Source organism: Podarcis vaucheri (genome assembly GCF_965113315.1).
Source record: "Podarcis vaucheri genome assembly, chromosome: 8".
NCBI classification, from domain to species: domain Eukaryota; kingdom Metazoa; phylum Chordata; class Lepidosauria; order Squamata; family Lacertidae; genus Podarcis; species Podarcis vaucheri.
Window position 1 is genome coordinate 83,363,020 of NC_138766.1, and position 27,713 is coordinate 83,390,732.

General features: G+C 44.4%; 1 protein-coding gene across 2 annotated transcripts in view; it reads right to left on the reverse strand.

The window, feature by feature from the left end:
- Positions 1 to 27,713, reverse strand: part of ADCY8 (adenylate cyclase 8) — a 136,750-nt gene that overhangs the window by 67,194 nt on the left and 41,843 nt on the right. For both annotated transcript variants that reach the window (XM_082235493.1, XM_082235492.1), the window contains exons 2-6: positions 21,725 to 21,874; positions 17,291 to 17,421; positions 15,759 to 15,870; positions 8,946 to 9,073; positions 3,587 to 3,745 (exon numbers count right to left, since the gene is read on the reverse strand). In XM_082235493.1, the coding sequence (XP_082091619.1) occupies positions 3,587 to 3,745; positions 8,946 to 9,073; positions 15,759 to 15,870; positions 17,291 to 17,421; positions 21,725 to 21,874 (680 nt within the window). The remainder of the gene's footprint in view (positions 1 to 3,586; positions 3,746 to 8,945; positions 9,074 to 15,758; positions 15,871 to 17,290; positions 17,422 to 21,724; positions 21,875 to 27,713) is intronic.

Sequence of the window (27,713 nt, forward strand, 5' to 3'; positions counted from 1 at the left end):
CACCTACTTTAATTTTCTAGAGGGATTCAAATGATGCTGAAACCAGAGTCCATTTCAATAAAATCAAAGTTTTGTTTTAACTCTGTAGACCTCACTTAGGTTGGCATGTTAATGGGAAAAAATCAAACAGCAACGTTAATTGGTTCCATCCATTTGATTAGATAGAGGCAGCGAAAGAGAGACATTGACTTCCATTAAAATGCAAATGTACAGTCAATCCATGACCCAGTTGAGCTGCCGTGTTTGGATATACCTAAGTTTCAGCAGGCAATGGCAGGGGAGGAAACAATCTGCTGAAACCTATGTATGCTACCTTTGCTGGCTTGCAGATGGGTTATAAGGGCCAAACTATATCTGATATAGAAGTCCCGTGATCAGATCTCCAGACCTTGTTTCTGTTTGCTTTAAAGATGCGTATGTGTGCTCTCAGCATCTTAAAAAGCAGAGACATCACCTTGCCAACAAAGGTCTGTATAGTTAAAGCTATGGTTTTCCCAGTAGTGATGTATGGAAGTGAGAGCTGGACCATCAAGAAGGCTGATCGCCAAAGAATTGATGCTTTTGAATTATGGTTCTGGAGGAGACTCCTGAGAGTCCCAAGAAGATCAAACCTATCCATTCTGAAGGAAATCAGCCCTGAGTGCTCACTGGAAGGACAGATCCTGAAGCTGAGGCTCCAAGACTTTGGCCACCTCATGAGAAGAGAAGACTCCCTGGAAAAGACTCTGATGTTGGGAAAGATCCCATGACTGCAATCATGGAGCAGGAATTCTAACATGCCAACTTCAGCAATAATGAGATTATGGAGAAGGAAGCTGATAGTCACAGCTGCCTCCTGGTCTGATTGTATGTCAGAAGATAGGCAAGTCAGGGTTGTTGAGTGCAGATGAGGTTAGTAGAGAAGTGCCCCATTTTCTCTTTTTTAAAAAAATGATATTTATTAAAATTTCAGAGAAAAGAATTACATAAAAACAAGAAATACAAAAACAAAAAATAAAAATACAATATAAAATACAAAATACAGAATAAAAAAATAAAAACGCTTACAAAGGAAAAGAAAAAAGAAAAAAATGAACCAATCTTTCCATGCCTTACATTCATATCCTTGTTTCCCTGACCTCCTCATACCTCCCTTTTTTGTATTCCAATTCAATTAGTTAATTCAGCAATTTCTTTCCCTCTTTATTTTCTCCTAATCCTTTAACTTAATATAGTATAACTTTAAATTTTCACCTGTTATCAATCCATTTTTACATACACCTTTATAGCATTACTGCTTAAACCACTTAACTTCATTCTAACATCATTCTAACATTCATTAATTTTACAATATTTCTGTAGATAATCTTTAAATTTCTTCCAATCTTCTTTCGCCAACTCTTCTCCCTGGTCTCGGATTCTGCCAGTCATTTCCGCCAATTCCATGTAGTCCATCACCTTCATCTGCCATTCTTCCAGAGTGGGTAGGTCTTGTGTCTTCCAATACTTTGCAATAGGTATTCTTGCTGCAGTTGTGGCATACATAAAGAAAGTTCTATCCTTCTTTAGCACCAATTGGCTGACTATGCCCAGGAGAAAGGCCTCTCGTTTCTTCAGGAAGGTATATCCAAATACCTTTTTCATTTCATTATAGATCATCTCCCAGAAAGCCTTAATCCTTGGAAGAAGTGCCCCATTTTCTCTAGGGCACCAACCTTCACTAGTCTGTCGTGTGATTGTGGGGAACAGGAGAAGGGGAGGGAAATAATGGTTATGGGCAACCGATGTGCAGGCTCTGCTTCTGATTTTGTTCCTAAATACAGGTGGGAGCAGAAGCCATGACTTTCCAGGAGCAAAGAATGCGCTCCCAGTGTTCCTAGAGCATCTCTGTCTCATGCTAGTAGAGGAAACATACCAGTCAAAATCGGCCGATAAGTAGCTGATATATGGGCTGGGAGGATGAGGACTTGACTGGTAGGTTTCCCTCCCTCTCGCAAGCTGTCAACGTCACCCTTGAGAAACGGCAATTGCCTTATCCTGTCAAAGGAACAAGCTGTGCTTCTCGGAATGTGTTGAAAAATAGGCTATGTCAGGTAGAAACAACATTTGTACCCAGCAGTTAGTGCAGCCACTTTGGATGAAGAAACAACTGGGCAGATGGGTGGAAAGAAACTGTGCACATCTCACCTTAGATGCAGCGATGCAAAGGTTATCAGAAATACATGTTAGCAACCCACAACCTCATATTAGTGTGAAGATCGCCTGCAGGGCATGTTTTGCAAAGCGCCATGTCATTATGTTGGCAGATGATAAAAGAAGCAAGAATACATTTGAAATAGACATTTTTTAAAAAACCAGAACCATTTTTACTTGGTATTATAGGTCAGGACATTAATAGGCAAGATGTTAAATTGTTTTTATATGCAACAACTGCGGCAAGAGTGTTGCTAGCCCAGAAATGGAAACAAGAAGAAATTCCGATGAAAGAAGAATGGCAGACGAAATTTATGGACTATGCAGAATTGGACAAAATGACAGGAAGGATTTGAAACCTGCGGGACCAGAAATTTATAGAAGATTGGAAGAAGTATATGAATTATTTGAAGAGCAACTGTAATCAACAAATAATAATAATAATAATAATAATAATAATAATAATAATAATAATAATAATATCTTTATTGTCATTGCCCCCTTCGGGGACAACAAAATTACTTGACTGCTCCATAAAAACACTAATTAAACAATACAGTATGCTAGTAGGACTACAAGAAGTTTTGTAAGGAGAAATATACAAAGTGTTACAAAGTAGAAAAAGATAGAGATATTGGTTATGAGTTTGAAATGTAATAGGGAAGATAAGAAATGCATACTGAGAGATTAGATTGGAAAATTTTCAGACAGGATTAATGGAAGTCAAAAATTTGAATAAGATGTAAAAGTATGTTTAATTACTGTTGAAAATGGTATGTTAAAAAAACTAATAAAAAATTATATACCAAAAAGAAGAAGAAGAAGAAGAAGAAGAAGAAGAAGAAGCAGCAAGCAAGTTTATCTAAGGAAATATAGCAGGTGGAGCCAGTGTGGAGCCCTCGAAAAGTTGTTGGGCTCCATTCAGTCCCAGCCGGCATGTCAAATGGTCAGGGACAAAGTTAAACTATGGAACATGCTCCCACAGCAGGTAGTGATGGCCAACAACTTGGATGGCTTTAGAAGAGGGTTAGATAAATTCTAGGTGGACAAGGCTTTTAATGGCTACTAACCACCATGACTGTGTTCTATGTCTTTTCCACTTTTAAAGCTATACATGTTGGGCTGTCAGGCTATCTTAGGCACTGCCTTTGGAGACATCAGCCTGCCCACATTGCTGGCCCTCAGTGACAGTGGTGGCATAAAGCACCAGTTCAGGCAGTAAGCAGACAAACAAGCCCAATACCATTTTGCCTCTCTCCAATGGATGTAATGGAGGCAGCCATCTTGATTCCACGTGGATATGACTGAGCAGAATTCAAAATGGCGGCATTTATGCCATGATGCTTTAAGGATACATGACTCAAAACAAATTGCTCCAGCTCCAGATTGTAGACTAATGCAAGCAGATACTTACCCAGGGATTCCACCTGACTCGAGTTTGTTTGCAATATCAACATCCCAGGACCAGACATCAAACTGCCACTTTCGTAGACCCAACACACCACACAGCACGGATCCAGAGTGTATTCCAATCCGCATGTCGACATCGTGCTTCGTTCTTGACCTAACATACCTGAAAAAGAAATTTAACTTAAAATTTATCTGAAAGATTGAAGAAAATTTATCGAAAGATCGAACTCCTGGACCACCGCCTTGCCGACGTGGGGATCCAGGGCACAGTCCTTCAATGGCTGTGCTCGTTTCTCTCTGGTCGGGGACAGAGGGTGGCGCTTGGGGGGTAATTGTCATCGCGCCACTCCTTGGTGTGTGGAGTGCCTCAGGGTTTGATACTTTCCCCGATGCTTTTTAACATCTTTATGCGCCCCCTCTCCCAGCTTGTCCGGAGTTTTGGGTTGGGTTGCCATCAGTATGCCGATGACACCCAACTCTATCTGTTGATGGATGGCCATCCTCACTCGGCCCCAGACACACTGACCGGATGTCTGGAAGCTGTGGCTGGATGGTTACGTGGGAGCCGGTTGAAGTTAAATCCTTCGAAGACAGAGGTCCTCTGGCTGGGATGGGACGATATGGGATTGAGGGGGCAACTTCCATCTCTTGCGGGGGTGCAATTAGTGCCAGCACCGTCTGTTAAGAGTTTGGGTGTAATCTTTGATACTTCCCTCTCTATGGAGGCGCAGATTACAGCTATAACAAAGGCAGCATTTTTTCATCTCTACCAAGCTAAGCAGTTGGCTCCTTATCTCTCTCGCCCTGACCTAGCCACTGTGATCCACGCGACGGTCACCTCCAGACTGGATTATTGTAACTCGCTCTACGTGGGGCTGCCCTTGAGACTGACCCAGAAACTCCAGCGGGTGCAGAATGCCGCGGCAAGACTCCTTATGGGGTCTTCGCTGCGAGTTCACATTCATCCGGTACTATACCAGCTGCACTGGCTCCCGGTGGAGTACAGGATCAGGTTTAAGGTGCTGGTTTTAACCTTTAAAGCCCTATATGGCCTAGAACCCTCATACCTCCGGGACCGCCTCTCCTGGTATGTCCCACAGAGGAACTTACGGTCTGCAAATAAAAACATCTTGAAGGTCCCAGGCCTCAGAGAGGTTAGGCTGGTCTCAACTAGAGCCAGGGTTTTCTCGGCTGCGGCTCCAATCTGGTGGAATGCTCTGTCACAAGAGACTAGGGCCCTGCAGGACCTGACATCTTTCCGCAGCGCCTGCAAGACAGAGCTGTTCCACCAGGCCTTTGGTGAGGGTGCAGCCTGACTCCCTCCCCTGGCAATCTGCACAGAATTTTGCTTAACGGTTGCCATCAATTTGATTTTAATTAATTTTTAGAATGAAATGTTTTTAGAATGTCGGATTATTTGATTGTTGTTAGCCGCCCTGAGCCCGGCTTCGGCTGGGGAGGGCGGGATATAAATAATTATAATAATAATTATTATTAGAGTCATGTTCCATCTTGACATGGGACGCTCTCTGAAGGCCATTTATGTGCTAAGCCAGGATTCCAAGGGTGATGATTAATTCCTCAGTCCTGGAATTAATTCCCTTGAGGAATTACCAAGTGTGGTATGGGTGACTTCAACTGCCCTTGCATCTGTGTTTCAGTCGAAACAATGAGGAAAAGAATCCTTGATACCCTAAATGACTGTGCCTGTGCTGGTCATGGAACTGACCGCAGTGTGTGTGTGTGTGTGTGTGTGTGTTGTAGTATGGGGCAGAATTAAAACTGAAGTGTATATCTGATGGCAGTAATGGGGACTTTAAATTACACACCTTTTTTTGCTAGGTTCATACAATTAACACCTAACACTATTAGCGGAAAATATAAGAAGCAGTAAAATAACTCTGCAATGTGGATTATCACAGGAACACTTAATTGCATTGCACGGTCTGGTGGTACACACATTACTGCTATTAAACAGGAACATAAAAGAAAAGAAAAAAGACTGATGGAGGATATTTGGATGGAAGAAGCTACAAGCTCCATTAAACTTGCTGAACTTTCCCCCATAGAAACCAGAGCAGGGATATTTATTATAGCACCCACAATTGGTTTAATTAAGAAGTTCCCTCAACTTACCTCCTGTTTCAAGCAATTAATGGCTTTGTACAAAGGTTTCTACTTTTTTTTAAAAAAAAAAAAACATTTTCAGAATATTACTTGCTGGAATTATTATTAATTTTTGCAAACTTCTAATCATAAATAATAGAGGCAGGAGCATAAAAATGTGGTTGAGAGAATATGAGGTGAGCTCCAGAAAGCTGTTTTGTAGATCAAGGCCTAGCCCTGAAATGTGTTAAATAGCAATGAAGAAGAGCATGTGGAAAGAGCCTTTCTCCAACTATGAAGTTGTGGCAACTAGTCTCAAAGCATCCTCCAGCTTTCTGTTATTTGTGTAAGTTCATCAAGTGTCAAAAGCAAGGCCTTGTTAGAGTTGAACCACAGCTATGGAAATCACATTGCTTTCCATGGGGGAAATCCCTGCTTACCAGGGAGAAGAGCAGACACAAAATAAACATCTGTCCTTGTCTCCCTTGAGCCTCAAATTTCTTAGGGTAAATAATAATAATAATAATAATAATAATAATAATAATAATAATAATAATAATTTATTTATACCCCACCCATCTGGCTGAGTCTCCCCACTCTGGGTGGCTTCCAATGAAATGTTAAAACAGTACAGCATTAAATATTAAAAACTTCCCTAAACAGGGCTGCCTTCAGATGTCTTTTAAAGGTAGGATAACTGCTTATTTCCTTCACATCTGAAGGGAGGGTGTTCCACAGGGTGGGCGCCGCTACCGAGAAGGCCCTCTGTCTGGTTCCCTGTAACCTCACTTATTGCATTGAGGGAACCACCAGAAGGCCCTCGGCACTGGATCTCAGTGTCCAGGCTGAACGATGGGGGTGGAGACGCATGTATAAATAGTTGAAGGATCAACTCTTTGCCTCTGAACCTGCCATGCTTAAGTGATATCTGCTGAGTCCCTCACCTATAACCTCCAACGTTTCTCCAATGAAAACAGGGACGTCCCATTCCTTAATGATGATTTTACTATTTATATCCCACCCATCTTACTAGGTTGCCCCAGCCACTCTGGGCAGCTTCCAACGTATAGAAAAAGCATAATAAAACATGAAAGTTCTCTATACAGGACTGCCTTCAGAAGGCTCTGGGGTTGGATAACTCCATACCCTGCAAAATTTCTCTGATGGAAGAGATAGGGACAGCGTGGGTGGCGCTGTGGTATAAACAACAGAGCCTAGGGCTTGCCGATCAGAAGGTCGGTGGTTCGAATCCCTGAGCTCCCATTGCTCGGTCCCTGCTCCTGCCAACCTAGCAGTTTGAAAGCACATCTAAGTGCAAGTAGATAATGTTGGGATTTTGCCTATGTGCTATCTGATGCAGCTTCCCTCAGAAGCAATTAAAGAGTTGGCCGAAGGCCAAGAAGAGGTTAAGGGGTGATATGATAGCCATGTTCAAATATATAAAAGGATGTCACATGGAGGAGGGAGAAAGGTTGTTTTCTGCTGCTCCGGAGAAGCAGACACGGAGCAATGGATCCAAACTACAAGAAAGAAGATTCCACCTAAACATTAGGAAGAACTTCCTGACAGTGAGAGCTGTTCGACAGTGGAATTTGCTGCCAAGGAGTGTGGTGGAGTCTCCTACTTTGGAGGTCTTTAAGCAGAGGCTTGACAACCATATGTCAGGAGTGCTCTGATGGTGTTTCCTGCTTGGCAGGGGGTTGGACTCGATGGCCCTTGTGCTCTCTTCCAACTCTATGATTCTATGATTCTAAGACTGAGCAGAGGGAGTTATTCTGCCTAGAGATATGGAACCTTAGATACAACTCTGCTATTGGTTGAGGTCTCCACAAAGGCATGATGACTCATGACCTTCCTGCTTGGTTGGTTAGTTGGTTAATCAGCATGTGGTTTGAGAGGTCACTGGAGTTTGTTCTGTGAGAGAGTTAAGATCCGTGTCTGTATCCTGTATATAGTAACTTGTGATTCTGCTGTAAATAATAAACCTATAAGTAACCAAGTTACTGGTAGCAGCGTCTTGTTCCTGCTTCATCCTGCCTGCAACTGACTGATTCTGGACAGTCTGCATATGCTCTGCTATATTCAACAGGTTCTGGCTAAGGGTGAGCCAGTGTGGTGTAGTGGTTAAGAGCGGTAGTCTCATAATCTGGGGAACCGGGTTCACGTCTCCGCTCCTCCACATGCAGCTGCTGGGTGACCTTGGGCCAGTCACACTTCTTTGAAGTCTCTCAGCCCCACTCACCTCACAGAGTGTTTGTTGTGGGGGAGGAAGGGAAAGGAGAATGTTAGCCGCTTTGAGACTCCTGAAGGGGAGTGAAAGGCGGGATATCAAATCCAAACTCTTCTTCTTCTTCTTCTTCTTCGACCCTTCAACAGATAAATAGGTACCACTCCGGTGGGAAGGTAAATGGCGTTTCCGTGTGCTGCTCTGGTTCCCCAGAAGCGGCTTAGTCATGCTGGCCACATGACCCAGAAGCTGTACACCAGCTCCCTCAGCCAGTAAAGCGAGATGAGCGCCGCAACCCCAGAGTCATCCATGACTGGACCTAACAGTCAGGGGGTCCCTTTACTTTTAAGGAAAAGTGGGACATTCCGGGATCACATCAGAAACTGGGACAGCTTCTCCAAATCAGGGACATCCCTGGAAAATAGGGACACTTGGAGGTTTGCCTCATCTAGGAAACATCACTGCCCTGGTTCACACTTCAAAGTGAATGACCCATGTCTTGATGCACACGAAAGCTCATACCAAGAACTAACTTAGTTGGTCTTTAAGGTGCTACTGGAAGGAATTTTTTTATTTTGACTATGGCAGACCAACACGGCTACCTATCTGTAACTTGATGCACACTGTTGATATCATGAGTGCTTTGCTTCTCTCTCATACCAGGAGGAAACAAACCAGAGACTGCCTTCTGCATGTTGTTTGCTTGGAGAAAAACAATCCACGAGCGCTGCACTGTCTCTTCCCCGGTGCAGCAGGAGCAGGAATGGGGAAGAAGCAATTTCAGGAACTTCTGCTCTCCCCCCCCCCCATCAAGCCAAATTTGTCCTCTCTCTCTCATGTGTGTGTGATGAATAGTCCATTGAAAATGGGGAGGGAATCTCAGCTTACTGGTACCCCAAAGAACACAACAAAGCAGCATGAGAGACTTTGAGGCTATTCTGCTGTCTTGCAACAAGGAGCCAGCACATCACAGACTGAGGCACAGTGTGATGGCGGCAGAAGAAATGAGAGAAGGGGGAAAACAAATTACCTGATTGTTTTGATCATGCTGAGTCCCATTTCAACGCAACAATGAGCATGGTCTTGGCGAGGTTCCGGGAGCCCAGATACGCAGTAGTAGCAGTCCCCTAGGATCTTAATTCTAAGGCAGTGATGTTCCTGTAACCAAAAGGAGAATGATTAGAAGCAATGAGATTGGGTGTGATGGAGCAGGATGGGTATAAAAATGAGCAGGGTGGGAAATATGGAAAGCAAAATCTGAAAGCTCTTTGGGAAAGAGATGTTTGTGTGTGTAAAGGACAAGCAATATCTTGATTTTGTTCTGATCTGTGACAAACATTTGTTTTATATATATATTGCATCCTGAAAGGGTCAGTGATTTCCTGGAAAGAAAGAAAAAACATCAAAGAAATACTGCAAAGATCTGAGCACCGCAGGCAAGCTTGGCTGTGCTTGCCAAATTACCTAAATCAGAAGACAAGGCAAGACGTTGCCATTTACTAGAGACTACAGTCAGAGGAGAGACGCGGGTGGCGCTGTGGGTTAAACCACAGAGCCTAGCACTTGCCGATCAGAAGGTCGGCGGTTCGAATCCCCACGACAGAGTGAGCTCCCATTGCTCCGGTGGGAAGGTAAACATTGCGAGCGGTACCTATTTATCTACTTGCACTTTGACGTGCTTTCGAACTGCTAGGTTGGCAGGAGCTGGGACTGAGCAATGGGAGCTCACCAGAAGGGAACTGCAGTACTGTGAGTTTTTAGGAGACCACAATTCCCCTCATAGAGCTGCAATTCCCAGAGTGGTTTAACAGTCAATCCCTCTTCCCATGGAACTCTGGGAATTGCAGTTTTGTGAGGGGAATATGGGACTTCTAACAACTCTCAAGGGTGCTGAGAGTTATTAGGAGTCCTCTATTCTCCTCACAGAATGACAACTCCCATAGTTCATACTGCAGTTCCTAGGACTTCAAAGCACCCTGCACCTGACATTATTGTGATGTCAAGTGATTGACAGGTGTATAACCCAGCCCACCTGCCATATTTAGCATGCTGGTCCTCATAGGTATTTGGCCAGTGGAGCCAAAAAGATTCTCTACCTCTGTGGCAGACAGAACCATCAGGGTGGATTTCAGCCTGTTTGTCTGGATGGGTGTTTGAAATGTGGCAGGGAGATGAGGAAAATGCACTGGATTTAAAAAAGAAAGAAAGAGGCAGGCCCTTCATTTTCAGGTCTTGGTTCCACAAGGAGCTCTTGGGAATATTCTGAAAAACTAGAGGAAGCCACAACGGCTTGGATCTTGATGCCTCATTAAATGCTGCATGTCAAACCATCTGTTTAAGAAAATTGCCAGAAAGAATAAGAGCAATGCAGAAGGTTGCCAGGAGATAAACATTTCTAACTAGGACGTCACAAAAAAAGTACTGCAAGCAAAGGATTGGTTGTATGCAACTGTTGAGATATTTTTGCCAGGATTAACATTCCAAAGAAATACCTATCCTTCGATATAGCCTTGCTCTGCAGTGAAAAGCCCAAAGTAGCCAGATTGCCTAAGAGCTTTGAGAGCCTGGTACACTCACAACACCACAAGCTCTATGCCAGGGGTCAGCAACCTAAGGCCCATGGGCCAGAAGCAGCCCATGGAGGTCGTTTGACCGGCCCCCAAGCTGCCCCTGAACCAAGTTGCCTTGGTTGTGCTAAACCAGTGCAGCGCAATGCAGGGACTCACTTCTGTGGCACCAGAAATCGTGTGTGATCCAGCCCATGGAGGGATCTCCATGGAATCGATCCGGCCCAGACAAGATAAACCTTGCTGACCCCTGCTCTATGCCATCTGCTTTCCCGTGGATCAAGAGAGCTTATATTAAGATTCACCTGACTTTCCGAAGAACATTTCTGCAATGGGTTTGATTGTAGCCAACACGTTAGAGGGAGATCAAGCCACTGTCATGGACTATCAGGGCTCTGATGAGTGTGTGGCAGGGGAGTTGGAGGCTGACCCAGGAGATGGGGGACAGCTATTTATGGGATTGTGTGCTGCCCACGAGGCTGGTGGATGGGGAAGAGCCTGAGCAGTCAGAAGCGGGGAAAGGTGTACAGGATGTATTGGACGTGGAGGAAGAAGCTGCTCAGGTGACAAGAGCGAGCCAGCAAGAAATCACACGATTCAAGGTGGAATAAACTCTTTATTAGCAAGAACATGATGTGCAAAGACTTGGCAGAGTGTTAGGCCTAATGAGTGCAGTGGCTCATACTTGGTAGTTCTTGCCCCATGGATCAGTTGCCGAGACTGAAAGTCCCTGCCTCTCCACAGCCTTCTAAGTTCCCTCCTCCCCAGGGCTTTCCCCAAAGAATCGGAGACTGCACCTGCATGAAGCCAACCTCTCCTCTGCCCTTTTCATGCCTCTTCTGGTTCTGGGAGACAAGCAGGGAGGAGAGCTTTAGACCACAAACAATGATCAGATGAGACATCCACTAGTATGTGTGGTATGAAATCCTTTAGTTTGTCTGGCCAAGCTTAGAGAGGCTTCTTGGCTCAACTCAGCTAAAGGTTAGGCAGAATTTCATGATATATCCTCTGGATATATCCCCATTCAGCAGCTGTTTGGTTAAAAGAGATCATAGTATTGTATGGATTTGCTTTACACTGCCAGTCCTCAAAAGCAATGACAAACCTAGACAGCATCTTAAAAAGCAGAGACATCACCTTGCCAACAAAGGTCTGTATAGTTAAAGCTATGGTTTTCCCAGTAGTGATGTATGGAAGTGAGAGCTGGACCATAAAAAAGGCTGATCACCAAAGAATTGATGCTTTTGAATTCTGGTGCTGGAGGAGACTCTTGAGAGTCCCATGGACTGCAAGAAGATCAAACCGATCCATTCTTAAGGAAATCAGCCCTGAGTGCTCACTGGAAGGACAGATCCTGAAGCTGAGGCTCCAATACTTTAGCCACCTCATGAGAAGAGAAGACTCCCTGGAAAAGACCCTGATGTTGGGAAAGATGGAGGGCACAAGGAGAAGGGGACGACAGAGGACGAGATGGTTGGACAGTGTTCTCGAAGGTACCAACATGAGTTTGACCAAACTGCGGGAGGCAGTGGAAGACAGGAGTGCCTGGCGTGCTCTGGTCCATGGGGTCATGAAGAGTCGGACATGACTAAACGACTAAACAACAACAGCCAGTCCTCAAGCAACCCTCTCAGGCAGACAGTAGTACCAGCCTTGCCTGAAGTTTTTTATAAACTGGAGAACCTGAAAATTAAAGATTTAGATGCCATAACTCTGTCCTTTGCTTGCAGAAAAATCTTAGGTTCAATCCTTGGCATCTCCAACTGAAGGAGAGGGCATTGGCTTCCACCTGAGGTACTGGAGAGCTACTGTTAGAGTAGACCAGTTTTCCCCAAACAAGGGGACCCCAGATGATGTTGGAATACACATCCCACCATCCAAAGCCATCCATCGTCAAGGCTGATGGGAGTTGTAGTCCAATAATATCTGGGGACCAATGGCTGGGGGAATGCTAGGGTAGACATAGGTAGGGTAGATGGTCTGAAGCAGATTCATATACACTCAAGGCCTTCTGAGTGCAAAGCAGAACTCTGTCACTGAGCTATGATTGCTCTGCACAGAATGACATTTGACTGAAGCTTTTGAGAGAGATTTATGCATAAGTTACTTTACAAAAACAACACACCATGGTGACTCAAAGCACGAAAAAATTGGCACGAGAAAGAGCTAAAGAAATGAGCTGCTCAAATATCCATCCACCAAAAGGCACCAAATAGAAACTTCATTAAGGTTTCTCCCCCCTCCCTCCTCCCCCCCCCACTTCCCAGGGCAGGGAAATGATGGATTGTGTTTTCTAAGACCCATGCTGTGCTATCAATTCCACCCACTCTTCAAATAAGACCGATATGCTGTGTGCCTAGCAGAAGTTTGGAGCTCGCTATTCATCTCAGTTTGGAAAACAGGTTTTGGAAACAGATGGAGAATGAAAAATCCCAGCAGGAACTAGGGAGAGGGACCTTAGCTTATGCTCTTCTCGAGACTGCTAAGACCCGAGCTGGTGATGGCATATTCTACGTTTCTGTGCAACCAAGACACACAAGCATAAGTGGACAGTAACGTGGGACTCCAGCATTTCTAGAATCTCAGTTTTACTCGCCATTTCTATTTCTATTTCATTTTAATTAATGGTCCTGAAGCAGTAAGCTTGAACATGTGTGGACAATGCCTGCTGATATCTCCTAAGCCCAGGACAGAACTTGGGACTCTGAATAAGATTCCCAGTGGGCAGGAAGAGGGGGCTAGTGGTCAGATGGATGGAGTGGTAAGATGGACGGAGACAACCTTACAGGTACTTCATGGATCCCAATTCTCCCTACAGAAAAGGAATTTATCACAGTAAGCAGCGATGTTCCCTTCTCTCCCTCACCTCCCCAGATTTATGATCAGGCAGAACAAAAAAAACATTAGCAAAGCTTCTGACATTTGAGGAGCTCCCTCCTTTGGCTCCGAATCCTACCAATTTGTTTCCCTCCCTCTCCAGCCATGCCTGTTGCTAAGGACCATGGAAGTATATCAGGCATAAGTGGTTGGGGGAGGAGAGTTTTGCAATCACACATTACAGATAGATATACATCTGAATACAGATGGCACCCAAGGGAGAAGTTGAAGGGGTGTGTGTGTGTTTCCTGTGAATATCCATGCTTTCCCACTTCCACAGGAAAGAGCGTGTTTTAGCAAATGCAGATAACTGCCCTGAATGGTCATGTATATGTGTGTGTCTGAATGTTATCACTAGATCTATGCCAGGGCTGGATTTAGGTTTGGTGAGGCCCTAAGCTACTGAAGATAATGGGGCCCTTTATATGTCCAGCTGTCCTTTGTCAACAACAAATTGTTGCTGTTTTTTATGTTGAATATATGCTATATGGTAATTTATGGACCTAATAGGTCTCTAAAGCCATTTGCACATAACAAAATATGTATTTTATCAAAGTACATCCAGGTTTTTTCCCTTTTTTGGGGGGCCCAAGCGTGGGGCCCTAAGCTATAGCTTGTTTAGCTTATATGTAAACCCCGTACTGATCTATGCAGGAAGAAAGAGACAGAAATAACTGTGCTAGTCGTGGGAACAATCCCATGCTCTAGCAACACTAATAACATACATTTAAAGTGCAGGTGTATCACTTTGACAATCACAGCTTCCGCCAAAGAATCCTGGGAGCTTTATTTTGTTATGGGCTCTGGTATTGTGGCTCTGAAGGGACGCGGGTGGCACTGTGGGTAAAACCACAGTGCCTAGGACTTGCCGATCGTATGGTCGGCGGTTCGAATCCCCGCGGCGGGGTGAGCTCCCGTCTTTCGGTCCCAGCTCCTGCCCACCTAGCAGTTCGAAAGCACCCTTAAGTGCAAGTAGATAAATAGGTACCGCTTTATAGCGGGAAGGTAAACGGCGTTCCGTGTGCTGTGCTGGTGCAGGCTCACCAGAGCAGCGATGTCACACTGGCCACATGACCCGGATGTGTCTGCGGACGGCGTCGGCTCCCAGACTCTAGAGTGAGATGAGCGCACAACCCTAGAGTCTGACAAGACTGGCCCATACGGGCAGGGGTACCTTTACCTTTTATTGTGGCTCTGAATGATGGGGGTGGAGACACTCCTTCAGGTATACTGGGCCAAGGCTGTTTAAGGCTTTAAAGTTTAGCACTAACACTTTTAATTGTGCTCAGAAATGTACTGGGAGCCAATGTAGGTTTTTCAGGACCAGTGTTATATGGTCTCGGCGGCACTCCCAGTCACCTGTCTATCTGCCGCATTCTGGATTAGCTGCAGTTTCCGGGTCACCTTCAAAGGTAGCCCCACGTAGAGTGCATTGCAGTAGTCTAAGTGGGAGATAACTAGAGCATCCACCACTCTGGCAAGACAGTTTGTGTGCAGGTAGGGTCTCAGCCTACATACCAGGTGGAGCTGGTAGACAGCTGCCCTGGACACAGAATTGACCTGCACCACCATGGACAGCTGTGAGTCCAAAATGACCTCCAGGCTGTGCACCTGGTCATTCAGGAACACAGTTACCTCATTCAGGACCAGGGAGTCCCTTATGCCTGCCCGCTCCCTGTCCCCCCAAAACAGTACTTCTGTCTTGTCAGGATTCAACCTCAATCTGTTAGCAGCCATCAATCTGTCTGTGAAATGGTAGGGGAACCAAACACCTGTCTTTGTAAGAAAATGTTGCCATGTCAAGAACAACAGGACAAGTATAAGTAAGGTTAAGTTATGTAGAATCTCTTATAGACTTGAAAAACTGGTGAACTAACAAACCCAACACAATCTACCAGCCATGGCCCTCCAGGGACATAATAAGTTTTGCTTACCTGGGACTACAATGACAGGCATGTTGTGAAGCTCCTACCAAGCCACAATTCAGGGCAGGTAGACTGCATGCAGCATGGTGGGTCACAAATCAGATTTGGGCCAGTGTGGTGTAGTGGTTAAGAGCGGTAGTCACGTAATCTGGGAAACCGGGTTCGTGTCTCCGCTCCTCCACATGCAGCTGCTGGGTGACCTTGGGCCAGTCACACTTCTGTGAAGTCTCTCAGCCCCACTCACCTCACAGAGTGTTTGTTGTGGGGGAGGAAGGGCAAGGAGAATGTTAGCCGCTTTGAGACTCCTGAAGGGGAGTGAAAGGCGGGATATCAAATCCAAACTCTTCTTCTTCTTCATCTAACACAACAAATTTCCACCCTTCACAGCACCACACAGGGTTTTTGAAGCGCCGAAAATGAACAGGCAGCTTGAGTCTTGCGTGCTAAATGAAACAAATAAACCTCTTGACTCACATGTGCTAGGCGATCAAATCTGGCAAAGAGTTCATTCAGCATTCGGACTAGTTCCTGGGCTGATAGTGTTGTGGAGAGGTTGGTGAACCCTTTCACATCTGCAAAAAGAATGCTGGACACCAAATGGAGAAGAGAAAGAAAATCAGGACTCCTGAGTTATAGGTAACAACGGTGACAGTAATACTTTGCAGAAAAAAACATGCCACAGTCCACCTTCCATTTTAGGTGGAACCTCCATTAGATAAATAGAAATTCAACAATGTCTTCAAAACCATGAGAAGTGTCCATGACAGGGTTGGGGAACCAATGGCTCTCCAGATGTTGTTGGGCTCTTATTCTCATAAGTGTTTCTCCTTCAAAGCATATTCCAATGAAGCTGAAGGTCTGGCTCACACATGTATATTCATCACTCCATTTGCTGGAAGTGCAAGCTGTGATTTAGTGTGTGAACGACCCAACAGAGACTATGTATTGATGTCAGGGCATCACCGCCAATGGGGGCACTTCATGCTTTGAGTTGAGGGTCATTCTACTGGACGTATGTATGATCCAGCCCATATGCTTTTAATGAATGAAAACAAGAAGATGCTATGCTATGATGGACAATGTATCAATATCAATATCAATATCAATATCAGCAGTTGAGACAAGGCAAGCTCTAGTTGAGAGACATCACCCAGAACACTTGGACCATTGTTGGGTTTTCAGTACCCTGACTCTTGCATTTTGATTTGCATATTGTTTTGGGAAATGCAAATTAAGTCATTTGCCTTTAAATGCAAACTGGATCATATTCATCCCCCATCTTTCAAGGTACACAACACCCCACTGCTTCTTCCTGGCCTCCTTCCTCTGCAGCCGAACTCAGGTGGCTCCCTCTGCCTAATGATATTTTTGGGTCCTCATTCAAGAAGATTGTTCTTTTCCCTTTGGATGTTGGCTGCCTTTCTTTCACGGACACTGGCCAGGAAGGAATAGATTGGTTTTCCCCCCACGTCATGAATAATGCTACCCTAGGTGGTTGTTTGAACTGCCTATGCAGCACGACAGATGCTGCCTGTATCAGAAAGATTACACTCTAATCCTAATCATGTTTACATGGAAGAAAGTCCCATTAATTCCAATGGGATGTTCTTCAAAAGTCAGTACGCTTGAGATGGTGGTCTCGGTGGATTGCGGTGAGAAGCTGGAGCATTGTGTGTGTGTGTGTGTGTGTGTGTGTGTGTGTGTGTGTGTGTTGGATGGAAAATCCTACGCCCTGTTTGCATGCACTCGAGCAAGCCGACTCAGAAATACTGCGGTGAAAGAGCAGTCGCCAAGGAGCTTTGATGAATTAAGGGAGAAAAAAAACGCTACTGTGAAATGTTTGTCTGCTAAAAGGGCGTGGGGAGAGAAAAAGCAACATCTCCCAACATTTCAAACCCGTGATGAATGAAGTGATCAAAAGACTCCACGCAAAAGCCCCCAGCTGACATTCAGCAGAGGAACAGATTGTTAAGAGAAAGAGAGAAAATTGGAATGCATGCTCTCACCTGACATTTTCATAGCGGTGAATATAGATCTTGTGGAACTGGTGTTGAAGATGCTCGTCTTCCACGTTGGTCATGTCATTAATCATTTCTAGGACTACAAATCGAGGTAACACAGACAGAACCAGACGTTCCTGAAACAACAACAACAACAGGAGATTGGAGAGGCAGGTACAGGAGAAGAAGAAGAAGAGTCTGGATTTGATATCCCGCTTTATCACTGCCCGAAGGAGTCTCAAAGCAGCTAACTTTCTCCTTTCCCTTCCTCCCCCACAAAAAACACTCTGTGAGGTGAGTGGGGCTGAGAGACTTCAGAGAAGTGTGACTGGCCCAAGGTCACCCAGCAGCTGCATGTGGAGGAGCGGAGATGCGAACCTGGTTCCCCAGATTACGAGTCTACCGCTCTTAACCACTACACCACACTGGCTCTCAAGAGGTCCTTGGCATGTTTCCTTCATGGTGAAACAATGACAGCAAACCGCAACAGCTAACCCTCTTGGGGCCACCTCCAAAACACTCAGTCTTAGGTCCTTAAACACTAATGTGAACACTTTAAATTGTGTCTGGAGGTGTAACAGCAGTTCCAAGTGGAACCCCAGCCAACAATGGCGACCACCTGAGAGGTGGCCAAACCCACCAGAGAAGTGATGGAACTGAGTTCCGGCTGGAAAAAAAGCCCCGATTATAATGTATCATATAAGATTTCATGTTCAGTAATTATCCATCACATATCTATACAGTGGTACAGACGCTTCAGGTTACAGACTCTGCTAACCCATTAGTGAAAGTGGTGCTTCAGGTTAAGAACAGTTTCAGGTTAAGAACAGTTTCAGGTTAAGAACGGACCTCCAGAACATTAATTTCTTAACCCGAGGTACCACTGTACAGTCATACCTTGGAAGTCGAACGGAATCCGCTCCGGAAGTCCATTCTACTTCCAAAACATTTGAAAACCAGGGTGCAGATTCCAATTGGTTGCAGGAAGCTCCTGCAGCCAATTAGAACCCACGGAAGCCCCATCGGACGTTCAGCTTCCAAAGAACGTTCGCAAACTGGAACACTCACTTCCGGGTTTGTGGCATTTGGGATCGAAAATGTTTGAGTCGCATGGTGTTAGACTTCCAAGGTATGACTGTATATGCCTGTGTATTATCATATCTGATAATTACATCATATCCAATTGTTGTATGTTAATTTGGGTTTCATTTCATTTCATTTTTCTCTCTGACAAAATACTTCAAATTTTATTCTTTTTCTTTTTCTCAGAACAATACTTCATCTCCAATCAGAAGGTTGGAGATACCAGTGTATAATCAAACCAAATTAGTCCACAAACACACAAACGCAAAGCACAAAGTCTATAATAAAGTATCACCAAAGTATGAACTTCCTCTGAAGTTGAGCTCCTTAAGGAAAGATCATAATAAGCAAATATGTGTGACCAGTGATTTTTACCAGCTTTCCTCTCTTACACCTCTGAAGTGCAAAATCCATTTCATGCCCTCTGCTATAGACACTTGCCTTCTGGTTTATGAACCTATGCACACATCACTTTTGACTCCAGAGAGAGAGAACCACTTCACACATGAAGGACTTTATCTGTCAAGATCCATTTTGTTCATCTCAGCAAACTTTGCCTAGAAAAGTATAGACTCAATTATCTCTGAGGAGAGGGTGAAGTTAAACTTCCTGCTCTGTGCCTGACTGGCAGAATATAAATAGCTTTATATGGCCCTGCATTTTAGCTCCAAGTGACATGTCTCATATTCCAGCACCTAGAAGTCTTCCGTTCAATGACTAGTTGTGGCAGCTGTCAAACATATAAAAGAATGCTCAGAAGAGATTACCTATCTTCTCAAGAATCCATTTTCCTTCAGGATTCTTCATTAAAAGAATAGAATAATCAACTCAGGAGGTATCAGACTCCTACATTAATTACAAAGGATTCTGGAGAAAACAACAGCAAAAACGATATCACTTCTTACTTAATTTAGTGCAGCCAACTCCTTTATTTTCCCCATTTTGAAACCATTTCACCTAGAGCAGTGGCTGTAGGAGATCATCTCAGATTCCTCCACAGATTGGGGTCTTTTGGGAAAGGGGAGGGGGCTTTATCTATGGATGGATGGATGGATCAGTCTATTTTTCATGTGGCACTCGTAAGTTCATTTCATCCTGTTTCAAGTATCAACTTGTGATTCCCCCCCCCCACATGCAAGAAAATTCAAATTATTTCCACTGTTCCTTCACAAAATATTCATTGTCATACATTAAAAATGTGCTTTTTTTGTATGCACTTTCTTCCAAAATGCACGTTCCTACTGAGTTTGAATGGATTGGAAAGATCTGGCCCATTATGACCATGATCAAACTAACCTACTATATTTACACATGTAAATAAACTCAAAATTTTTATGGAGAGATGGGAGTCTTTTGTGATCTGGAATAATAGCTTCAGTGACAATGTACAACCATGTGCTGTCTTTAACTTATTGCAATGTTATTAGTTTATTGCAATTAGTTTGCGTTTTTGTTGATGTACTTAAAAAAGTATGTATGTATTTTAACAAAAATATGCATTTTAACAACAACAACAACAACAACAGTAATTTATTATTATTTATACCCCGCCCATCTGGCTGAGTTTCCCCAGCCACTCTGGGTGGCTCCCAATTGAGTGTTAAAAACAATACAGCATTAAAATATTAAAAACTTCCCTAAACAGGGCTGCCTTCAGATGTAATAATCTGCTCCATTCTGCTCCACTTCTTGAGCTAAGAACTGTATCACAAAATCTGGAAAAGTGCAGAAATGTAAGGGTACCTATGCTCAGATCTAGGGTATTAGTCTAAGGAATGCAAATCAGGTTGGCACACTTTAAGATGTGGACCAAGTCAAATCCTTGAGTTCTCCATGCAAAATAACACTTTGGCAAACGTGGGCTATAAACACTGTTACAATCTGTAGCTTGCAAATTGTTGAGCGTTTTGCCTCTGACTGGCTCCTTATCCTCCCACACAGGCAACATACTTTTCATATTCTTGGTGACTTTGTTTAGATGAGTTGAAACAAACTTTTGATTTAAAGCTTGCTCCCATTGCTGGCTCCTGATTAAAAAGGAGAGATGCGAGGTCTTGATAAATATGGATAAGCAATTTTTTATTTGCCTGCACTTCCAATCTTTTCCACTTAGGGACGGCTTGATTATATAGCCTACAGAAGATGTGAGAATTGCTGGAGAGGGAATGAGAACATTCCTGAGAAATCAGGAGTGATAGGCTAGACCTGCAAATCACCACAAGGAGAAAAGGGATTGACTGATTCTGAGAACTGTAACTCTGCAAGATGAATGGTTGGGATCGTCTCCGAACAACTCTCAGCATCCTTAACAAACTAGTCTCTGGGATTCTCTTTCCAGGAAGCCATGACTCTGTTAAGAGTTTGGGTGTAATCCTTGACGCCTCCCTTTCCATAGAGGCGCAGGTTACAACAACAGCCAAGGTGACATTTTTCCACCTTCGTCGACTCAAGCAGTTGGTCCCTTACCTTTCCCGGTCCAACCTGGCCACAGTAATCCATGCAATGGTCACCTCCAGGCTTGACTACTGTAATTTGCTCTATGTTGGGCTGCCCTTGGAGCTGTCCCAGAAACTCCAGTGGGTGCAGAATGCTGCAGCGAGGCTCCTCACAGGGTCTCTGCCATGGGAGCATATTCACCCAGTGCTTTTCCAGCTGCACTGGCTCCCAGTGGAGTACAGATTTAAGGTGCTGGTTTTGACCTTTAAAGCCCTTCACGGCCTAGGACCCTCGCACCTACGGGACTGCCTCTCCTGGTATGCCCCACGGAGGACCTTAAGGTCCATATATAGCAACACCCTAGAGGTCCCGGGCCCTAAGGAAGATAGATTAGCCTCAACCAGAGCCAGGGCCTTCTCAACACTGGCTCCGGCCTGGTGGAACGCTCTGTCTCATGAGACCAGGGCCCTGCGGGATCTGATCTCTTTCTGCAGGGCCTGTAAAACAGAGCTGTTCCGCCTGGCCTTTGCTCAGAATCAGTTTGATTCCCTCCTGCTCTATCTTTTTCCTTTCTCGTCCTATGAAGAGATTGCTCTCTAATTGTTTTAATGTTGTATCTTAATCTTTAAATTGTATTTTAATCACCTTGTTTTTATTATTGGTTGCTAGCCGCCCTGAGCCTGATCTTGGCTGGGGAGGGCGGGATATAAATAAAAAATTATTATTATTATTATTATTATTATTATTATTATTATTATTATTACCGTTTGAAGTGGAATAAGACCATTTTCAATTTGTAGTGCAGATGGGGCTTCAGCTGGATATTGACCTCATTCTTTAATGTACAATTCATGCGTTTGGTTTTGTTGCAACAGTTTGACACGGCTGCATTTCACAACTTCATTTCTTCCATTACCCTACCTGCCTCTGGTTTTCGGTTTCCAGCCTCAACCGAGCTTCTACACATCTCCGGGTCTCTAAGAAGGCTTGGCGTTGGGCTCGGTCTGATAAGTAGCTAATGAAGATCCCAGCGGTATTCATGCACATAAATAAAACCGCCTGAGCTGCTGTCTGAAAGAAAGAAGAAGGAGGAACATTAACGGCATGGCTGTATCGTAGAAATAGAGGCATGCACATACCGATAGAAAACAGAGCTGTGAAGTGATAAAAATTCTGATATACACTGCAGTCCCCAATGTGTTAAATGGAACTTACTTCCAGGAAAATGTGCATCCGATTGCAACCTCAGCTGATGAATTATCTTCCCACTAACCAATCCATTTAAATAAATCTATGCAACCAAAAACGTACTACATGGGACATACTGAGATGCTGAAGAAACTGTATGATAATAGCTTAATAAACGATACCTAGCAATCTTTTTTTTTTTACATAGTTACCATTTAATAACACCCTCGTTCAGTAGCATACCAGAAACGCAGCAACAAAGAAAGCCAAAATCAAGCCTGCTTTTAAATGATAGTTGCACTGTGTAAAGCTGACATTCTGCTGATAAAAACTGAATTTTTAGTTGATTAATCTACCCAGTGGAGAAGGATAGAATTCTAAAGATAAAGGCAAACTGCTTCTTGAATTCAAATATATAAGTATAAATATAGCATAAATATGGACAATAGTTTTTTCTATGTAGTAAAATATTGTGTATAGTATACTTACAATGATTTTTTAAAACATGCATTTTGCTGTGTGTGTTTGTGTGTGTATAAAAAGTAAAGGGATTTAATCAAGGTTGTTTTGAACTTTTAAAACAAAGGAAGAAATTTGACAATCAGAATCTCAAAGGCACTGAAACATACAATACTTTCTGTGCCAGGAGGAAGAAATAGACAGTGTTTGGGGGCATTAAACTCTCAATGAACCACAGATGATGCTTGCTAGAGCTGAGTCACAGCAGTGGAGTCAGGAATGATTACAAACATAATTAGCCATTTTTTATTTTTACTTTTTGGGGGCAGAATGTCTTCTGAAGCAAATGATGTTGTTGTGACTCACTGAACAGTTTAGTGTGTAAGGAGAAGGAGATCTGGGGAAAGTATGGATTGCAATCGGCATTTGTCATTATTATTGTTGTTGTTTGCCACCATCGGATTGTTTTGGGTGATAATGAACGTCTTGAACGAAATCACAGAGCAAGTTTGCATGGATTTGTTCCTTCTCAAAGTGCTTATGTCTCACTCTGTTTCTTTACTCAGTGATCCTCCTTCCTTCTAATGCTGAAGCTATCAGAGCTGTGTGTCCTGTATTTACACAAGTAGGGCAGAAAAGTCAAAGCAACTGGTATCACCCTTAATTTCATGAATATTTTTGCTCTCTATATTTAAAGCAATTTTTAGACTCTCCTGCAAAGGTTGATTTACACTGTGAAATATCTGAAGCTGGAGGATTTCCGGTGCTCAGGGATTTCATACACTCAATCTGTCTTTATTTCCTAATATTTTAAATTTCCATTACATATCCCTGGTAAATCGCTCTCACTCTGCTGTCCGTTTTTGCCTTGGAGGGGAGGAGTGTGCCCTGCTAAAATGCAGATAAGTGTGATTCTTACCGTTGTAATCCTTATTTATTTTAATTCCATTTCTGAATCGCTTCCCATAAAATAACTCGTGCGATTTCACAGTCAAAAGAACAACTAATAAAACCAATCCCATATGCACAAAAAACCAGCAACAATTAAAACCAATTTCATATGTAAACACCGTTACAAATCCAATGCAGATATAGGATAGGAGAAAGTATTTCACTTAAGAAACTTGGTGTGAAAAGAAAGATCATCAACAGGCGACAAAAATACTGTATAGACAGTGTCTGGTTGACACACAACAAAAGAGAGATTCAAAAAGTCCAGATTCCATATTGTATGGAAGGGATCATTTGATGACCATAGTAATGAATAGGGAGCTATTGCACAACTCTTCACTGCCCTGGTCTCTAGACGTTTTTTACTGACAACTCAGACCCATTGGTTGATCTAGCCTGCTTCCCTAAGTGCAGTCCTGTCTGTTAAAAAGCAATGGGCCAGATCACAAATGATTGGCTGCCAATACAATCTGCAGCAAAGAAAGTTGGGAGCTGGTTGCCAATTCTGAGTGGAAAGTACAGGGACAAATCACAAATATATGTAGAAATATACTTTCTTTTTTGTATTTGTCAGGGAACTGCCATCAGTGCCGGAGGGAGAGAGCAAAATCCAGAGGGATTCCAGAGAGCGTCCCAGGAGTGGGAGAGGCAGCCCATCTTCTGGGAAAGAGAATCAGCGTAGCACCAGTGGAGAAGGGGGGCAGATGGGGGAAGCGGCGAGGCGGTCCCATGACTCCTTGCCGGGGACCAGCGGGGAGAGTAGAGGTCCTCCGCTGCCTACGCCCTCCTTGCGCAGAAGGCTTTTGCGCAGAGAGAGTAGGAGGAGACTAGGCGTCAAAGAGCTTCTTTGCTGGAAGAAGTTTAAGAAACGCCCACTGACGGATTCTGCCAGCGATTGAGACAGCCACGGGAGAGTGGCTGTCCAGACAGAAAAGGTTCACTCAGGCAACGCAGCCAGGTGTTTGCACCGGCTTACGCACGAGCAATCCCTAGAACCATTACAGTAATGCACTGTTGTCTGTGAGGGGTGTTAGGGGAGCAGTTGGAGGATGGATGTCAGGTTGAATCCTGACAAGACAAAAGTACTGTTTTCGGAGGACAGGAGGCGGGCAGGTGTGGAGGACTCCCTGGTCCTGAATAGGTTAACTGTGCCCCTGAAGGACCGGGTGCACAGCCTGGGAATCATTTTGGACTCACAGTTGTCCATGAAGGCGCAGGTTAATTCTGTGTCCAGGGCAGCTGTCTACTTGTTCCATCTGGTACACAGGCTGAGACCTTACCTGCCCGCCAGAGTGGTGCTTGCTCTAGTTATCTCCCACTTGGACTACTACAATGCGCTCTATGTGGGGCTACCTTTGAAGTTGACCTGGAAACTACAACTAATCCAAAATGCAACAGCTAGACTAGTGAATGGGAGTGGCCGCCAGGACCACATAACACCGGTCCTGAAAGACCTTCATTGGCTCCCAGTATGTTTCTGAGCACAATTCAAAGTGTTGGTGCTGACCTTTAAAGCCCTAAATGGCCTCGGCCCGGTATACCTGATGGAGCGTCTCCACCTGCATCATTCAGTTCGGACACTGAGGTCCAGCTCCAAAGGCCTTCTGGTTGTTCCCTCCCTGCGAGAAGTGAGGTTACAGGGAACCAGGCAGAGGGCCTTCTTGGTATTGGCGCCCGCCCTGTGGAACGCCCTCCCATCTGATGTCAAGGAAATAAACAACTATCTGACTTTTAGAAAACATCTGAAGGCAGCCTTGTTTAGGGAGGCTTTAAATGTTTGATGTTTTATTGTGTTTGTAATATTCGATTGAGAGCTGCCCAGAGTGGCCAGATGGGTGGGGTATAAGTTTTAAATTATTATTATTATTAGATGGGGGACACATTGTGCTTCTTCTGGAGTAGTTTGGCCCCCTTTGGTCCCCACCCTTCACTCAACTCTCATCTTTGGCTCCTAGAAGCTGTAAGCATGGGACAGCAGCCACACCCCAGGAAATGGCTTCAACAGGCCAGCTAAACCAGGTGACTGCTGGGTCTCAAAACCCTTGGTAAGTTAAGGACTTCCCTTGCATGCAAAAGACAGGCTCTAGCACAATTGAGTAATCGAGACCAAGAGTGGGTCCAACAGTCAAGAAGGTGGTTTCTGTACATGTGATAGAGTCAAGTGAGGGGCAGATGGGGTCCATCAACCTGGGAAGGTGGCCAATCAAGGAGAAGGAAACCTCTGATCCTAAACTCCCGCTGCCTTTCCAGACATCTATAGGAGAAGAAAAGGCTAAGGAGTAAACTGCACACAAATCCAGAGGGGAGTCCCTAAGACAGCTGGGTGGCACCCTGCCCTCCTACCCCAGCCCCATCTCTACATCTCACAGGAACTTTCCTACTGCCTCTTTTCTCCCAAATTCCAATAATGCTGAAGCTCAGAAGCCTGCAACACTTTCCTTGCGAGGCTTACCCCGCTCCCCTGAGTGCAAGCTATTAGAACATAAAGAAATATTGCACGATGAGATCATTATATAATTGAGTGGACCACTTTAGGGGCCCTAGGGAGACTACAGAAAATTAAATACAGTTGTCAGGATGGTGTCAGTGGCTTCCAGCTGGTTGCCCAAGAAGGTATAAAGACAAGGAGAAGTTTCTTACAATCCTTTTTTTATTTCAGACTTTACAGAGAGAGGCTATAAAACCCAGCCTCTTGGATAATGGCATTGTCCCGAGTGAATCGCCACCCACGTCTCTTTCACTTCCTCATTCATCATCATCATCTTCTCTATGGGTACTGCCCTCTGTCTTTGAGCTCTTTGCTCTCCTACTTTTAAGGCTTGCCAGGTTCTGGGAGATGCTTTCTGGTCTGGAATGCTTTCTAGTGACAATGTGTCAGCCAGCTGCTGCTCTGGCTCTGCCTGCTCCTTCTCTCCCATTATTTCCCAACTTTCCCCTCCATCTGCCTCTGAGCTGAGACCTTCCACAAACCACTGTTGTAAATCTATACTGTCTTCCTCTTCCTCCTCCCTGGAAGGGTCAGGATGTGGAGGCAGTCTCCACCACTCCTCCTCCTCTACCCAGTCCCTGACAACAGTATTAAATTTTTTAATAAATTGGGCAGAACACAGAGGAACTGCGGCATCAGCCGTTCCGCTGCTGAGGGTTATTCTGTTTTATCATGTTCCAGGTTTATGCTCTCCTCATTAAATCTAAAATTGGTTCATCACCCCCTCTCTCAAGCATCTTTGCTGTACGCCTCCTTCGCCTCTCCCACCTCCAAATTGGTAAAATAAATATTAACTTGTTCCTTTCCCCCTAATTTAGTGCTCTGACACATACATGGAGATGCATATCATATAAATAGCTCTTTATTACGGCATGTCTGAGATTTTGCTCTGCACTTGTGACTGGAACATTTGCTGTGCATTCATCAGGCCAGGAAGAAGACAATGAGTGGAATATTGGATTTACTCAGGACAGAAGAGCCTGCACAACAAACTGGTGACCCACTAGTGAAGGGGTCATAGCTCGATGGTAGAACATCACCTTCACATGCTGAAGGTCCCAGGTTCAATATTTGGCACCTCCAGGTAGGGATAAAAGAGGCACTTGTCTGGAACCTGATTCAGTATAAGGCAGTTAGCACATTTGAAAGCTAAGCAGCAGCTGCTATGGTTTCAAAGAGGATGGGAGACCGCATGTTGAGATTCTGCATTGCAGGGAGTTGGACTAGATGACTCTCAAGGTTCCTTCCAACTCTATGATTCTATGTTCCAAGGAATATTAGATTTTAGATCCTCAGTGTTTCCGGAGCATCTCAACCACCAAAGAAGCTCACAAATGTTGAGGAAAGAGCATGGCGCACTTTTACATGCTGCATGCTGCACTTTTACAGTCTTCTATTTGGTAGGTAAAAGAAACACGGGTAGCGCTGTGGGTTAAACCACAGAGCCTAGGGCTTGCCAATCAGAAGGTCGGTGGTTCGAATCCCTGCAACGGGGTGAGCTCCCGTTGCTCTGTCCCAGCTCCTGCCAACCTAGCAGTTCGAAAGCACGTCAAGGTGCAAGTAGATAAATAGGTACCACTCTTGTGGGAAGGTAAACAGCGTTTCCATGCGCTGCTCTGGTTCTCCAGAAGTGGCTTAGTCATGCTGGCCACATGACCCGGCTCCCTTGGCCAGTAAAGCGAGATGAGCACAGCAAACCCAGAGTCATCCGTGACTGGACCTAACGGTCAGGGGTCCCTTTACCTTTATTTGGTAAGTTGGCCTCTGTTTGAAGGACTAAGGCTACTATAAGACTTCAGATTAGGAGCTCAAAGGGCAAACACT